Raw genomic sequence first — 17,632 nt, forward strand, 5'->3', positions numbered from 1 at the left:
CTCAGTTCCTTCACATAGGATGTTAGTGTTTTAAAAAGTGAGAAGAGTTCACACGTTCAGATCTTTATAAAACAATAAAATTACATTCTGTTATGCATTTATTAAAGACAATCATTTAAAGTTTATAAAAAAAATATTGTGCTGATATACACAAAAATTTCCTGATAATGGTAATTCAAAACAGCTATTCCCACCCCCAACCCCTTGTGTCCATACTGTTTAATCTAGATCGGCTTAATCTTGAAGTGTAATCCAATTAGACTGAAGACCAAACACTTCAGATCCTGGACAAGGTAATAAAATACTCGTAAGCCTTCTGGATCCCTAAAATGCAAGAGAAAAACAATGTTTAAAAAGCCGAGAAAAACTGGCAAGACAATACCATTTAATAACTCAGATTATACCAAGATATTACTCACAGGTATTTATAGAATTAAAACTGAAAATAACTAAGAGTCCAAAAAGAAGGAAAAAGCTACGTGCTATACATTAAAATGGAATATCATGGAGTCATTTAAAATGTTCAGGTTTTTGTAAATAGGGAAATGCTTACATTAAGTAAAAAAAATCATTAAAGTAACAGATTGTTGATCTCAGTATTTTTTGTGCCTTTAAAGAACTATCTTTTACTGCACAGAAAAAGAGACAAATACTTCAAGATATTAAGAGTTGTCTGATTGGTTTCTGGGTGATTTCTCCCTTTCTATTTTTCTGTTTTCTGTATTTTCTATAATGAGCATGCATTACTTTCAGAATTAGGAAAAAAACATTTTTTTTTAAGTAGTAGTACTTACTAAGCAGGACTAAGAGGCTGAAGCTTACTACGGCATAACGAGACTGGCCAAAGGACACGTCTGCCCAACATGTACTAAAAGTGAGGCATACCTAATCCCAAATCCTCAGAACACAAGAGTCAAAGAGGCGCCAAATTCTGACGACTCTGCACATACGGATTTATGTCTCAGCCTTATAATTTGCCCTACTGACAACACCAATTTTTACATTTATATTCTAAACAATTTCCAGTGCTAATCTGAATGACTAACACTGAAGAAGGTATTCAGACTTAGTGGCTCCACAGTTTATCTCATGCACTTGTTTTGGCATTATTTCATTTTTCTGTTTTGACCAGATTCTTACCAACTTTGGCTGCTCCTATGGCGTTACTCTGTGTGTGTGTCAATGAGAAATTCTTATTAGCAATAGCTGAATAAAACACCAAAAGCAATGGGAGTAAGCCCTTGAAAATAATTTAGAGTCTCTCTCCAATGAGAGGGACAAAGCTGGCCCCTTTGGTCTTGCATTTGTACCAGACCTTACCATAATGGTCCCAGCTTGGTTAAGGGTTTCATATCAATCTGCTGCAAAAGACACACATCTGGGTATAAGGATCATGTTCTTACTTGGATTGATTGACATCAATAAGGGAACCAATTTTTGACGTTGTGAAAGAAATGTGTTCATCTCCAATGACGATTTCAAGCTCCTAGAAACATTAAAAAAAAACAAAGTCAAACTGAACTGGAGTTTTCATTAAGTACAGGAGGAAGGTTCATCACCTGCCAAATCACAAACTTTATAATACATAAGACCAGTTCACTCTGAGCACTAAACTATACTGGGTACTGGAAACAGATAAATACTGGTTTAGCCCTTGAGTAGTTCGTACTCAAAGTTAAGTTGTATCCATAAGGTTCCACCATTTCTGGAATTTGGAAAAAATTACATAGTTGTTTTGTATATGAGTTTTTGTTGTAAACAGTGTGGAGTAATGTATAAATCTGTGTTTTACAAATACCAAAAATCTAACCTTTCTGGGCAACATAGGACAATTTTAGATAATGATAAATGCTATGAAGACAGATTTTTTTTTTTTTAATGAAGGGGAAGGGCATTTTTAGATTTGATGGACAGGCAAGACATCAATGAAGAAGTGACATGAAGACCTCAATAATTAAGACAGTCTTGGATAGAATATTCCAGGCAGCATGTAGCAGATACAAAGGTCCTAAACTAAGAACAACTTAGGTATAGCTGAGGAACAGAAATAAGGCCAATGAGGTTGGACACAGCCAGAGATTGTGAGAATGGTAGAAGATAAGGTGGGAGTATGGATTTTAAATGCAGTGGGAAGCCACTGGAAAGTTTAAAATCGGTGGAATATAGTAAGTCCTCACTTAACATTATCGATGGGTTCTGTGACTTTAAGCAAAACGATGCAGTATAACAAAATCAATTTTATCATAGGCTAATTGATATAAACAAGTGTTAAGTTCCTATGGCATCTCATCAATATTATACGGAAACCGCATTAAAGGAATGATGTTATTCGAGGACCTGCTGTACATAAACCAATTTACATTTTAAAAGATTACTCTGGCTTCAAGATTAAAAAAAATGGACTGTACAGGACAAGAGGAGAAACAAGGAAATCAATTAGTCTGAATTCAGAAGGAAGCAATTGAGGTTGAGAGAAGTAGTTCATATACTTAAGTTGTTTGCATGACTTTCCTTCCAGTAGACTGTTGAAATAACTATGTTCTATTTATCTTTGTATGCTCACAATGCTTTGTCCTTAGTAGTAGTTAGTAAGTGAGGTGGACAGCAAAAACTCTGCGAAGATGGGGAGGGGATCACAAGAAGAAATTCAGGGCTGAGCCCTAGGTGGTCAGCAGCACCACTTGCTCTCTTTGTTCCTTTCTGTGGGATTACTGCTTCCTTAGACCAAGTGCTGGTAATCTCCTTTGTGTAGGCCTCCATAACATGCATTAGCACGCACACACACAAGTGGATTGAATGTTAAATGCACAGCAGTAAACTTCTTATTTGTAAGACTTCTGCATTGTGGATAGTTGCTAAAACATTCACCTGCCGGCCCACTCGGTCAGGAGGAGGCCACAAAGCATCATCCTCTTTGGTAATTTCACTGTCATCAATTATTCTCTTCAGCTCCTCCATCACACTTTTATGTACATAAGCCTGAAAGCAAATTAAAAAACAGAATTTAAGTTGTATCCCTAAGCAGGGTTCTGATTCAGACAGCGAAGAAAGATTGAAAAAAAACTGCTCCTGAAAACTTACTTCTGGCACCTCTGTAAATAGGGAGACATTCAGGCTTGACTTCAACATGCTGAAGAAGAGGGCAAGGTCAGAAGTGCCCAATGACTTACACCTCAGCCTCCCTACTAGTTGTTTCTACTTCTTGGCACATCCTGTTCACATGGACCTTTTCCTTGCCTACATACCCAACTCACACCCAAACCGAAAACAAAAGGTCTGAGTAACCTTGGTTATTCGTAACTAGACGACATGCTTCTGAAGAGCAGAGACATAGCCTTTAAAATACATTTTACATATAAGTCTGTGTTAAAAAAACAAGTGAGGATGCTGACAGGTGTGGGTAAACATAAAACTGCTAATTAAATATAATAGTATGAAAATTTGTTGACTGTTAAAAGATATTTTCAAATATGACAAAGTGGTTAAGAATAGCTTTGATGAAATTACAGATGTGGTAGAAATCCCACCAAAATGGAGTACATGGACTTGACAAAGGGAGGCATAGGTTTGAATTCCTGCTGTCTTCCGAGCAGGTGTGACTGAACAAGTCCCATAATTACCATATTTTGCCTTGTATAATGTGCACTTTTTGCCCAAGTTTGTAAGGGAAAAATAAGGATGCACGTTATACATGGGTAGTTCTAATTCCTTATCTATACAAATGCTTTTCATTTTTTTATTTATGATTATGAGTGAAAAGTGTAACTCTAGAAATCAATAATGATATTTGTATACAAAATAATACCCTGGACTACGATAATTGGTTTTGTTGAATTTAGACAAACTTGCAACCACGAAGAGTTCTTGGCCTTCTATGATGTGTAAATATCATAAATTTGTTACTGGTACATAAAATTTCTTACATGTTGTATCTGTTCTTATGTTTTGTAATTATTTGTTACATGAAATTTCTTGTATCATAATATGTTAAAAAATAAAGGCTAAAATTCTTTTATAATACAAAACACAAGTATCTAAATATATACAAATAAAAATTTGAATTAAAAAATTAAAACGACAGATTTTTTTCCTTGAAAGTTTGGGCCAAAAACATGGGTGCGCATTATATGCGGGAGCGCATTATACACAGGAGTGCATTATACATGGCCAAATATGGTAATATCTGGGCTTTCACGGTCTTACCTGTAAAGGGTATATAATACCACCCATCACACAGGCTTACAATCAGGGTAAATAAGATCATGTACATAAAATATCTAGTGCCAGACCTGACATCTGACATACATTCAATAGTGTTACCTGCTTCCCCATGTTCCCTTTCCCCATTCAAATGCAAATTAAAGAGTTCCTCTGAGTGCTTTGTACCAGGGAACATACCAAACACTTTATGTGAGTGGGGGGTAGGTTTTATTACTATTTGTTTCTGCAGATAAAGAAACTGAGACTAATCAAGTTCAGCCAGGGAATGTGCCCAAGGTCACATGGTTAGTAAGTAGTAGGTTCAGGGTTCAAACGGAGATTTGCAAGACATCAAATGACTACCAGGAATTGATTCAGCATTGTGAAACAAAATATACATGAAAAGTAGATTTGAGAAAAACTTTAGAAGCTGTCTACAAACTCTATACTTCCCTATTCTTTATCTTTCAATACTACTCCCAGAAAGAACAAAAACAAGACAAAAGGCTAAGCTGTAGTGAAGGAAAGGATCTCAGAAGACTCATTACCTCTTTTCTGATCATGACATCATTTTTGTAATTGCTGTTGTTGGCATATCTCAGTTTCCCTATGAAGGGCAAAACACAAATTCAATGTATAATAAAAACATGAATAAAACATCATTAGCCTACTAAGACAATCAGCTGTTGCTTAAAATGTATCCTAACTTTCCCCTCAAGAGTCTAACAGATTTACTTTTCCCCCCTTTTTCTGCCTTCCCCCCTCAACTCCAGTTCAAGCCGTTGTTCACAGTCTAGTTGTATAGGACACAGCTCCCTGGCCCACGCTGGTATTATGAGCCTTGTGCTCCCCCCTGGCTGAGGCAGTCGGTTGCCGGTCGTTGGTCGGTCTCTCACAGCAGCTCATGCTGGCTGCTGGCCGCTCATGATGGCTGCCAGCCACTCACACTGGCCACCGGCTGCTCTTGACAGCACACAGCAGCCCAAGCCAACCTCCGGCAGCCCACGGCAGCCCAGCTCCAGGGAGAGCCGTTGTTCACAATCTTGGCTGTGGAGGGTGCAGCTCACTGGCCCCAGTGGGAATCGAACGGGCGACCTCAGCATTAGGAGCACGGCGCTCGAGCCACCGGGCTGGCCCAGATTTACTATTTACACCGTTGGTGTTTCAACAGTAACAATTTTTTCAGTTCTTCACTTCAGGCTATTAAATAGCCTCATAGCCAAAAATATAGCTGACAATGAATTACAGTTCTTGCAAAGGGTAGCTCAGATGTGATAAAAGAACATAGGCAGACTCTTTTGTGACAGGCAAGTCATATCTGAGCTGAAAACAGAGAGAGTAACTGGTAACTTACCTACACACAGAGCCTCCAGAGGCTCAAATGAGTTGTGAAAGCCTTTTGAAAACTGTAAAATACTGTTTACATATATTACCATGTGACTGTGCAATATCCTGATCTATTCCTGTGATGGAAAAGTTGTTGTTTTATTATTTAGCACATTTGGTTTATAAGGCCCTTTGTGCATATGTGCATTCAACAGGCTAATTTGGGCATATGGTGGGTATGAAGAAGATACAAAGAAACAGAAGAGGTGATTTTTTTCCCCATAGAATAGAAGGCACACATGTAAAAAGAGCCAAATTAATTGATGCCTCACTGTACTGTTTCTCTGCCTCAAGTCTCTCCTTTCAGTTCATTCTCCCTATAGTGGACAAACTGATGTAGTAACAGACAGATATGATTAGGTTTCTCCTAATACTGTGATACGGACAGTAGCTTCCCACTGCCTTCTTGATAAAATCCAAATTAACATGGCATACTGCTAAGCGGAGCCCCCTGCATGCCTTTCCAGGCTCACTCCTGCAACAGTCCTCTCTCACATAGCTGGAGCTAATCGGACTACTTGGTTTCTGCCTGAAACATCCCATGCACTTTTTGGTTTTCATTCTCTTTGCCTTAAATGCGGTCCAAAATGCCTTCTTGATTCTCATCTGCCTAAACAACTCCTACAGCCACTAAAGACTCACATCCCCCGTCCCCAAGTTATTTTATGCCAGAAGCCTCCTCTGAACCCTCAGGCTAGATTAGATGCCTTCTTTCTGCTCCCAGAGTCCCTTCTGTTTCTTTCTACCACAGCACCTAAAATACTGTCGTATTGTTTAAAAATCTATCTCCTTCACAAAATGCAGCTTGTCAGATTCATCTTTGTGCCCCCATTTAGTGGGAGTTTTCCGTCATTTTTTATTCCTTTTCCTTCACCACTGTGGCCCCTCCCTAAATCATATAATTGACAAAGTCCTATTGGTTCGGCCTCCAACAGTACCCTAAATCTTTCTCTCCACTTTTACCACCCAACCAACATCACTTTTGTCTGGACAATTGTTAACTGTCTCTTAATAAGTAGCCGTTTCCACTCTTGCCTATTCTGCACCCACTAATTAGCATATTTTCTCAAGCACAGATCACATCTCTTCTCTGCTTAACTTTCCAGTTGCTTCCTGCAGCACTTAGAATAAAATCCAAACTCTTCACCATGGCCTATATAGACCTACATGGTGTGACCCCTGCCTACTTATCCCATATCATCTCCTACTATTCTCCCCAGAGATCACTACTCTCAACCATATTGGTCACCTGAAATATGCCTAGTTCATCCCTGCCCTACCGCCTTGACACTTGTTACTCCCTCTGCCTCGAATGCTCTTCCTTCTAAGCCTCATAAGGGTGGCTCCTTCTTGTCAATCAGGGCTCAGTTCAAGTATCCCCTCTTCAGAGAGCTCTCCAATGGCCACTCTATCTAAAAGCAGCCCACCAGCAATTCCATCGTTTTGTTTTATTTTCAGATCACTATCTGGACTCCTTTTTTGTTTACGATTTCTCTCCCCGCAATAGAAGTACAAGTTCCACGAGAGAGGAAGCTTATCTATCATTCACACCTGTATCCCACATTGTGGAACACAGCCTAGCACAAAGGGGGCGTTCAATCAGTGTTTGCTGAATGAAGCACGCTGGTCAAAAACGTCACTAAACAGAAGTCCCTCCACATGGACAGGAAGAGCACAGGAGTGTTCCTTCCAGACCCGCGCCGCACAGGTATCAGTCCGTTCCTCTAATTCCGCGCACATTCCGGACCCCCGGGCTCCCCACTGGCCTCCCCGCAGGCCTACTCCTAGCTCCCGGGGCACTGGAGGCCGCTCTCACCGTCGGGTCGGAACTCAAATTCCAGGAATTCGTGGCCGAACTTGCCCTTGTGACCCACGTAGTAACGCAGATAGAAGTCACTCTCCATGGCTCGCAACAGGTAACCGAGACCAAACTTGAACCCCAAACCACACGGCCACCATACGCGCCCAACACTGACGTTTACGGCGGCGCCCGGAAGTGACGTCAAGTCCACGCTGTCGCCGGTAGCGAAGCCGCCCCTCCGCCCCCAAGCCGGGCTGTGGGATAAGGCTGCTGGGTCTCCCCCGGCGGGAACAAGGTTGTTTTGACTCGGTGGTGGGGTCAGTGCAGCCACGTTCCTTCAGCCCGAGGCGGAAACGAGGCGGAGATTTACCCGCCGGCGTTCTCCTAGGACTGAGGCCGAAAGCCAAGCCACGAAGGGTTTCAGGTCTTCGGTGCAGGGTCTGTAGACCTCGCTTCAAGACCTTGGGTAGAACAGCCCGAGTCCTGCGTCCCTTCAGGCTCAACTTCCATTGAAAGGACTTGTGTGAGTCGCACAAGGCGCCTCGCGGTCTCTGGACCTAGGTCATCTCAACAGTAAAATGGGGTTAAATGACCCGTTCTCACAGGAGAACGCAGCGCACTATAGTGCATATGTCTAAAGTTGGCTCTGACCGAACTGGGCTGGTTAGGGACCAGTTCGAGAAAACCCTTGTCAGAGATGCTTTTCCTGAACCCACAGTGGAGACTGCCATTTCTCTGGAATGAACTTGCCCGCCTATTCCTCATTTTCCCTCTACCTTTTGTTTCTGCCATTCCCTTTCTACCTCATTGGTCTCTGAGGTGCGTGCCGTGGGTAGAAGGTAATTTGAATATTTGATCTCCCACTCCCCAGACATCTATGCACTGCTTACCCAGCAGTGATTTCTCAGCCCTGGCTGCACAATAGAATCACCTCGGAGCATCTGAAAAATACTGATGCCTGGGCCCCACCCCAAACCAATTAAATCAAGATCTCTCGCAGTGGACCTGGACATGGGTGGTTTTGTTTGTTTGTTTGTTTTTGGGGTTTGGGTTTTTGTTTGTTTGTTTGTTTTTTGTTTGTGTTTTTGCAAAGCTCCGGGAATGAGTCATGGTTGAGAACTGCCCAAGAGGTTCTTGTCTCTTCAAGCCAAACTGGTTGACCTCTGTGAAGGCTTTCTGGCTGTGGGAAATTTTTGCTTCTTGATTAGACAAAGGGCAATCAAAATCCTAATTTCTAGAACACTGCTTTAGCTCACCTAAGTTCCAGCCAGAGGGGGAATGGAACTGGTTCTAGAAACAGTGCTGAGGTGGCATCATTCTTGGGACCTGGCAACTATAACTGGATACTAGTTTTGTATTCAGGCCTATAGTCTGATTCTCATTCCTAGTCTTGCCATTGTTCATTTTCTCCCTGAAAAAGCATTGGTAGCAGAGTGTAAAGTGGGTGTGATGGGGTGTAAAAAAAAAAATAAAAAAATCACTTGAGACGTGTTAAAATAATCCTTTGTGTGATAGTGATTCACTGTGATCAAAGGTGAACTTATTGAACTTTTTGGACTTCAGGTTTCTTATCTTTAAAATGAGCTTGTTGTATACCTGGCAGAACTGTTTCAAGGGTAAGAAACAATGTTTTGGAAATTGGGAAATACAAACTGTAAATTACCATAAAACCGCAAGGCATTTTATTTTTTAAAAATTCTGGATGTAGGTGGTAACAAGGAATTGTATAAAAAAGTGAAAGGAATCACCAGGTATTAAGCACCTAATAAATCTCAGCCGCGAAGCTGAGCCCATTTACAAGTGCTTGTTCCTTCAATCCTTATAACAATCTTGAGGTGGTAACTGGAGTTAAGCATATAGAGACATCAGGTAATCATGAAGGACCTTACAAGACATATTAAGGAGTTTGGGCTAAAACCCCGGGGTATTGGATTTTAATCTGTGTGTCATGTGCTGGGAATACAATGGTGAATAAAACAGACCTTTATAGAGCTTGCAGAGGAGGCAAACAAGCAATTACAATGTAGGGATCAAGGTTATAAATAGGGGAAGCACAAAATACTATGGAAGCACAGGGAGGCTCCTAATCCAGTCTCGGGGCTTAAGGGAAGTCTTCTGAAGGAAATGTTCCAGAGGGCCCAGAACTGTGATTAGAATACAGAATGAGGTAGGAAAGGGGCAGAAGCCAAATCATGAGGATCTTACAAGCCATATTAAGGAGTTTGGGCTAAAAGCCAAGGGTATTGGATTTTAATACAAAGGAAACAGATGAAGGGCTTTAAAGCAGGAAAGTAAAAGGGGTGGTGGTGGCATGACCTAATGTATTCTAGAAAGATTACTGTGGCTACAATGTTGTAGATTGGATTGGAAAATGGAAAGATTAGAAGTATGAAATTCAGATTAGTTGTTAATCTATGATGGTGATAATCCATGACGGTGATCTGTATGTACTCCAATAGTCGCAATGGAGATATAAAAATGAATGGATTTGAGCTGGAATACCATAATTTAAGGGATGGGAAAAGGAGATTAAGATGTGGCCAGAGAGGTAGGGGGAAAAACAGGAGTATGGTGTCATGTAAGCCAAAGTAAGAGTATCCTAAGAAAGGAGTGCCAACAGTGTTAAATTCTCCTTGCAAGGTCTAGGAAGGTACGGAGTGAAAGTATTTGCACTATGGTCAATGAGCTCCCGGCTGACCTTGGTAAAAAGCAACCTCAGTGGCACGGGGTGAGAAGCAGGGCAGAAGTATTGGGATACAAGTAGGCCAAATTTGTTGTGGAAGCATAATTACCCCACCCTATGAGTTAGGTCTGGGTCTGAGAGAGAATGCTTCCTGGAGGAGTAGGCCTAAGCGGAGTACTCAAGGACAAACAGGAGTTAGCCAGATAAAGAGGCAGAGAAGGAAAATCTAGGCAGAGAATGCCACATGTACATGAGCGCTATGTGCTACATGTACTTTGGGGGCACTAAACATAACTGTGACTTTGGGCAGTTCCTTCACCCATTCCCTTATCTATAAAATGGGAATGATAATGTTGACAGTATTTATTTCACAGATTTGTTGATGAACATTAAGGTAATTTATGTAGAATAATACTAGGTCCACGCTAGGGACTCAACCAATGATTGTTCACTCCCCCCTCATTAAAGCATCACAATGAAACAACACTTTCAGATTTTAAAAAATGAATTTAATGTCTCTCTAGAAACAGTGCACTGATTTTACAAATGTCCACACTTGGTTTTTAGTTCACCAAGATGACGTCAATACAGCTAGTAAGATGCAACACACCACCCTTTGCCTCCGGAAGAGAAACCAGACTGCAAAGGGGACTGAGTACAGAAGCTAACGGAACTCGGAATGATGAGACAAAAAGATCAGAAATGGTTAGTGTGATCCAACATTCTAACATGCCTGTTTGCCTGTTACATCAAATATGGTAATTTGGGTGTGTGTGTGCGGGGGCGGGGGGACAAACAAGGAAAATTCATTGGGGTACAGTGTGATGGAGTTTGCAGACCAGTACTTCACCCCCAAATTAACAACAGCTTGTATAGAACAAAATGCTATTTTAAAACACATGGTTTGTACAGGTATTCGTTTGCTCTTGTAATTTTTGTAAAAAAGTATCAAAACCTTCGTGTCTTTAAATATATCTATATATACATATACAGGTGGTTCTTTTTAAAATTACTTTTTATAGCACAAAGTGTTGCAAATACAGAGGGTTTCTGCTGATTTTTGAATATGCACATGGTGCATAGCTTGAATGAAAAAAGAGCTTCCTGAATTATTAACTGAAAATTTGAAGCTGTAATTCTTCTACCTCTAAGTTCTCCATATCCTGAATATCCCCAATACCCTAAAAATACAGTGTGAGAAAACTGCAATCCTCTATCTTCATGCATTGATGGGAAAGTAAATAATATACTCTGAAATGTTTTAACTGCTAACCATTTATATTCTGTGAAATGACGAGTGTGTGGCTAAAGTTAGGGAGCTGGGGAGGCTCACCTTCCTGTGCCCTCTCCCCATTCCCACCAGCGCCTGACTGGACAGTGCTGGGGTTACCTCTGTAGACTCATGTCTTCAAAATTTCCAGTTTTCTTTCTCACTGTTGAGAAAGTCTGAGGCTCCTGACAGCGTGGAATGCTTCTGTGAAAATCCCACGGCCCTTATATTAGTTGTCGTTGACCATATCAAAAAACTTCAACTCAAATATATGAAAAGCAGTCACGATTTCCCTTTGGCCACTGGAAAGCTTGAGGCTGAAGAATGCCAAGTCTGCAAAGTGCTGGCAACACATCCTGGTGAAGTTTTCATGATGCACTCGGTGCCTCGTACACAATAAATGACCAAGAAATGTTTGCTTAATTGAATCAGAAATTAAATAGAAGTATTCTATAAAGTGCTTAATTGAACCTGTCTTTTCATTGAGCCTTATTTCTTGCTAAGTCTCCCTTGAGCTTTTTGTTCCTTCTAATGAATTACATGCACTTCCTTAAAGTCCCCATGCTGTTCCATGCCTCTGTGTCTCCTCTGCCTGAAGTAGCTTGGACACCCTGACTTAATTTTTAAGACTTAGCTTAAGGTCACTTCTCCTATGATGCCTTTCTTGACCCCATTCCTCATCTTCTTGGGTAGAAATGATCTCTTTGTATCTTAACAATACTCTGAAAAGAATCTATTCTTTTTTATGTTTCCACATGTCTTCCTCTATTGCTATTATGTGCTCCATAAAGACAGAAAATGTTTGGTTGACCTGTACATCTGTAGTGCCTGACACTTAGTTGGTACCTAGAAAATGGTTTCAGTGAATTAATATACTGCAATCACAAAGAGAGAATTGGAGGGATCAGTAGTACTTTTTGCCGTAAATTTAAATCTGATCTCATTCTAAGGTTACAGGTTACCTCCATCTGTTTTATAAATAACCATGCTATCAAAAGTAAATAAATAAAATTTTAGTTTTCTGTTTCTGAAAGGCCATGTCTGCCAGGGCCTTCATAATTCCATTGGAAAGATAGATAGCAGGTTTGGTACAGTGATCAGGCAGCCCAAAGTAGTCTCCTGGAGAAGGAAAGGGAGGAAAAGGACAGGGACCAGTTTCTTTTAAATAGAGAAAAAATATTTCTGATAAATTTCCTGCCCTCCTGGCATCATTTCTAAGCTTCCTTCCAGCTCTATAGTCCAATGACTGTGTGACCCGTTAATGACTGTAGTTATATGACAGCACAAGGGCAAAAGGCAACAGAAATGGAACTAAACCTCAGAATGAGGCTCAAATGCCTCCAGGATTAGAGGGAGGATGGATCCGACTCCATAGATTTCATCTCATTTACTGCCATCCACGTGAGTGCTCCACAACTTTGTTTTTTGTAGGTTGCTCCCATAGCTGCCTCTTTCAAACTGCAGTTGTAGCTTATTCAGAAATCATGGGTGTCTCTGAGAAGTTGTGGTTCATCATCATTTTGGAATCTCAGGCTGAATCATCCTGACCCCCTTTATTGTTTTCTTCTATGAAGGCCAGGATCTGACAGAAAGTTTAGATAGTATGCATTAGTCACTGTTATCATTTCCCCAGGAAATTCTGTGTCTTTGGAGGCAGGTTATAGAAAACGTTGCTTGTTTTAGGTAAATTTCAATGATTTTTCACTGTCATCAGTTTTCCTTCAGTCAAAAATAATTTTACTTTCCATTCTTGAAAGAATAATAGTAAGTGATTAAGCTCCATAGGAGTTGGCCACCCAGTTTTAAAATTCTATTTGGTGATGGTCATTCTAGGTCAATTGCAATTACTCTCTCAGTGAATGTTTCAGGACATACATATCATAAGGAAATTGCTTGCTTAGGCAAAGTATAGTGCCCAGGCTCTGGAACAGTTTTCTCAAAAGTTAGGAGACCGTGAATGATGTAGATAAAGTTCCTAGGAACTTGGTGATAGATCTCCAGAATGTCTTCCTGGAAATTCAAAGGGTAGCAAGCTGGTGAGACATCCAAGCTTCATTGAGTTGTGGCAGCTGGGGCATAGGTGGGAAAAATTTGCTTAAATGTGTCAAGTTCCAGATATGTTAAGGTTAGATACATGTCCTCTCCTCCTACTTAAGCCAAACACTTACGTGTCACACTTTGTCCCTGGTTGTCCAGTGGGAGTGAAGGAGCAGAACAGCAGAATTAAGAAAAGACCACACGTTGGATGAGAGTCAGCAGGGACTGAATTCCTTCTGGGATTGTAGGATTATGTTTTCAATGGTAGACCCCACAAAGAGAAAAGAGCACTTCTCCCCACTTCCCTCAAGGCCCAGGGAAAGCAAAGAAAGTGTCCACAGTGAAAAAAAAAAAAAATCTATACATATACCTAGAGTTTTTCCTTTTATTTACAAAGCAGTAACCAAATCCCTGTGTGGACATATATATCCCATGTACTATGATATTGCGTATGCCATTTCTCCCTCAACTAGGACTTTAGGTTTGGCCACTTATTCTGACTTAATCCAAAAATTAGTTTCATCCATATGAACATTATGGTACCAAACCTCTGCCTTACTCTTCCCACCTAAACGAAATGGTAGAGAGTAAGGGGAAGGGAGAAATGGAGATGTAACAAAACCGGTTCCACTGTCCTTATCCTCAGCCAGTCCCTACAGTAAACTTGGGCTGTTCTGGAAACATCTCCACTTAGCTCTCTATAAGTAAGGAAGGCACCCTCAAGGGTGCTTCAGAGCAACCTTAATGAATTCAACACAAGTGTCCTGAAGGAAAATGAAGTTACTCGAAATGCTGAACTTTAAAACGAGGAATAGCTAAGGTTCAGGTATGTTCTCACCTGAGCACTCGAGAACTTCTGGCACTGTGCAGTCTGTACACTGGCCTTAGCCACAGAACAGAGAGCCCAGGTAGGAGTCAAAGCAGCCATGGGTGAGCCGAAAGGCTTTTCCTGACTGACTGGGGTCCCAGGAATAGCCAGAGGTGGAGAAGATTCTCTTCTAATACATGTTTGCACAAACCATGGTATCTGCTTTCTGAGCCAAATTTCCAAAAGCTTCTCTGAAAACAACTGATACCCCTCTTGTGGATTATTTTAAAATATATTTATCTTTATATATTCGAACAGCCATAGGTGCACCTCTTCTCTAGATTTTTCTCTCACACTCATGCAGACATAAACGTATACAGAGTCCATGTGGTGGGCCAATCATACCAAAAATAAATACTCTCATGTCTCTAAATTATTTATAGAACTAATCTTATTTTCGAAATATGTTAATAAATAATCTAAATGGGGGAGGGAGTCGAAGTGGTTTTTTCTTTTTTTTTATGTTGATGGATAGCCACAAAGCATAATGATTTTATTTACAAAAAAACCTCAAAACTCCAAAACCTAAAAAAATCCCCCCAAAACCAAATAATCTCTGTAAATATAGTTTTAAAATGATGAGTAAGCTACTGTACCATCGGCCCCATTTGGTTATGTACATCATGTTAGTCACTCAGCAGTAGCCATTCCATGAATTCCTCATGGGTAGTGCAACCAGTTAAAAAGTGTATAAAACATTATACATATAAAAGCTCTCACATCCTTTGGATGTTTGCAGTTCATCATAACTTTGTGGTTACCTTTCCGCAACATAAATTAAAAAAAAAAAAATCACACATACACACGTGCACGCGCATTCACTCACAGACCCATAAACAGAAACCCTTCCATCCAAGCACACACCATCCAGAGAGTGTAGTGCATGGAACCCAATTCCATGAGGCACGAAGGGAGTGGTCCCATCCTCAGGGCAGTCCATCATCTTCAAGGCTTAATGCCACTCGCTGGGGAGACAAAGCAGAGAAATCATGATTAGACCAGAGGAGCTATTTATTGAGTATCCATAGGTACCAGACATTCTCCTAGTTTACAGACATTAGAGCTCATGGAATCTTCAAAGTACCCCGAGAGACAGGTTTATCATATATATTTTACAGATGAGAAAACTGAGACTCAATGAGCTTTAAACATGTGCCCTGGATCACATAGCAAGTGAGTAAACTACAGTTTGAACCCAGATCTGTGTGAATCCAGAGCTTTAGCTTTTTCCATCATTCTGTTCTGCCTCTTTGTAAAGGAGGGCTACAGAGATCTAAACTTTCTCAATCCTTTCTTATAGGATTTTAGGTTTGCTCAACTTTAGTGGGTTAGCTTTGGCAAATGCTTAATCCCAGGCTATTAGCTACCTGTCTCTTGCACGTTGGTCATAATTAGGAAGGTAACCTGTTACACTCCTCCCAACTGATTATACAGAATTAGAGGGCAATGCAGGTCAATGAAATTCAACCCCTCTTTCCCTCACCCCTACTTTCTAGTCATTAGACTCCCTCTGTGCTGACCACCAGATGGTGAGCCCATTAAACCCTGAGTGGGTAGACAATGGGCTTAAATTCTTTTTTATATTGACATGAAATCTGTTTCTTTATATCTTCTGATGTTCCTTGAACCTATCTCTTAGACTCAAGAAAGTTCTACACAGGTAACACTTGAAATTTGCACACAGTTTTTGAGTTCTTTCCTTTCCTTCTGAGTGTTTTTCCTCCAGGCTACACATCCAGCTTTCCCCTACCTGGTCCTGATGTAATCTTATTTCCCACTCTTCCATTTCCTGGATACCTTTCTTTGGACACACCTCAGTGTTTCAATATCGTCTCACAGCCATGTGAATTTGGGCTAACCACTTCACCTCTCTGAGCCTTGGTTTTATCATCTGGCAAATGGGAATAATAGGCCTACCTCATAGGGTTGTTGGGAAATCAAATGAGATAATGTATGTAGAGAGTTTAATATAGTACCAAACGCACATGGAGTCCAGAGTATTTTAGATCAACCTAACCAGCATAAAATACAACCAGACTAGCATTTTCCATCTTTGGACGTTCTGCATACAATAAAAAGTAACTCCACTGCCTTTCAAAGCAACTTTTGGTTATTTGTGGATTTGCATGAATACCATGGCTTTGCTCTACTAGCATACTGTGTTTCCCTGAAAATAAGACCTAGCCGGACCATCAGCTCTAATGTGTCTTTTGGAGCAAAAATTAATATAAGACCCGGTCTTATGTTAGATAAGACCGGGTCTTATATTATAGTAAACTAAGACCTTATATTAATATAAGACAGGGTCTTATATTAATTTTTGCTCCAAAAGACGCATTAGAACTAATGGTCTGGCTAGGTCTTATTTTTGGGGGAACACGGTAGATATTTGAAACTATCTTGTTCTAGTGCGGTTAACCTCCCACTCTCTCCAAGACAGATCTCTAGGCCCAGGGTAGGTCCCAGAAGTGACAGTGGAGCTACTGAGAAAAGGACAGGAGAGAGAACAGGTTGTTGAGAATACTGATTTCCAGAACTTCAAGGCTATTTACCCCGTGATATAACGGAAAGGATGTGGGGTTTTGTGTACATACACATTCAAGTTTGAATCCCGGTTCTGCCACTTTCTAGTTGTGATCATAGGCATTATTTAATTTCTCTGAGTCTCAGTTTCCTCATCTGCAAAATGAGGCCAATAATGTTAACTTTATAAGGTTATTGTAAAGACTGAATAAGAAAATGTATCTAAATCACCGAGTGCTGTCTGATACATAGTAAGTTCTCATTGAAGGCTGATTTCCTCACTCTCCTACTCTATTCTCTGCAACTGGCAGGAGTCTATTCCTTGGGCCTAGATTCATTAGGAAAAACTCCTCCTGAATGGTTATTTCCTTCTCTGGAAACAATGCCACTTTACATGTGTGGAGTGCTTTATAACTCACAAAGCACTCTCTCACATGTGCTGTCTCACTTGAACTTTATAATCTTGTGGCAGACAGAACGGGGGTTATTATTCACATTTTACAAATAAAAATGAGCAGAGAAAAGTGACTGAGATCACAGAACTGTGGAATAGGGGAACTGGGAGTCGTCTCCTTACTCCAAGCTCAGCATTTCTTCCACTGTGCCCTCTCTGATCGTTAAAAATTGGTCAAGCAACTGTTGGCTTGGATTGGCCAAGGCTAAAGATCCTCAAGGCCATCTGTTAGTCCTCCTCACGTGCTCAGCCTCATTTCCCATATCTCCCCTTCACGAACAGTTTGCTTCAGCAGCAATTTTGTCTGCCCTGCCCCGTACTTAATCATTTCTTTCACATGCCATTTCTTTGATCTGCAACTAACCATCTTTTATCTTTGCCCCGATACCTTGCTTACAGTTTGCAGCCTT

The 17,632-nt window shown here is 40.7% G+C and overlaps 2 protein-coding genes across 11 annotated transcripts in view; both read right to left on the bottom strand.

Moving 5' to 3' along the window:
• Positions 1 to 80: 80 nt before the first annotated feature.
• On the bottom strand, positions 81 to 7,580 carry MAGOH (mago homolog, exon junction complex subunit). Its single transcript, XM_019742833.3, has 5 exons — positions 7,403 to 7,580; positions 4,749 to 4,807; positions 2,869 to 2,979; positions 1,404 to 1,486; positions 81 to 324 (listed from the first exon to the last, which is right to left on the bottom strand). Exons 1-5 carry the CDS (start codon positions 7,488 to 7,490, stop codon positions 225 to 227), a joined length of 441 nt encoding a protein of 146 aa, XP_019598392.1. The 5' UTR covers positions 7,491 to 7,580; the 3' UTR covers positions 81 to 224.
• A 2,977-nt stretch (positions 7,581 to 10,557) lies between these two features.
• LRP8 (LDL receptor related protein 8) overlaps positions 10,558 to 17,632 on the bottom strand; it is a 73,004-nt gene continuing 65,929 nt past the window's right edge. For all 10 annotated transcript variants that reach the window (XM_074334742.2, XM_074334743.2, XM_074334744.2 and 7 more), the window contains one exon: positions 10,558 to 15,210. In XM_074334742.2, coding sequence (XP_074190843.2) covers positions 15,172 to 15,210 — 39 coding nt within the window. In that variant the 3' untranslated portion in view covers positions 10,558 to 15,171. The remainder of the gene's footprint in view (positions 15,211 to 17,632) is intronic.

This window comes from Rhinolophus sinicus, chromosome 14 (genome assembly GCF_057876585.1).
Source record: "Rhinolophus sinicus isolate RSI-liver-muscle chromosome 14, RSI-T2T, whole genome shotgun sequence".
Taxonomy (NCBI): Eukaryota; Metazoa; Chordata; class Mammalia; order Chiroptera; family Rhinolophidae; genus Rhinolophus; species Rhinolophus sinicus.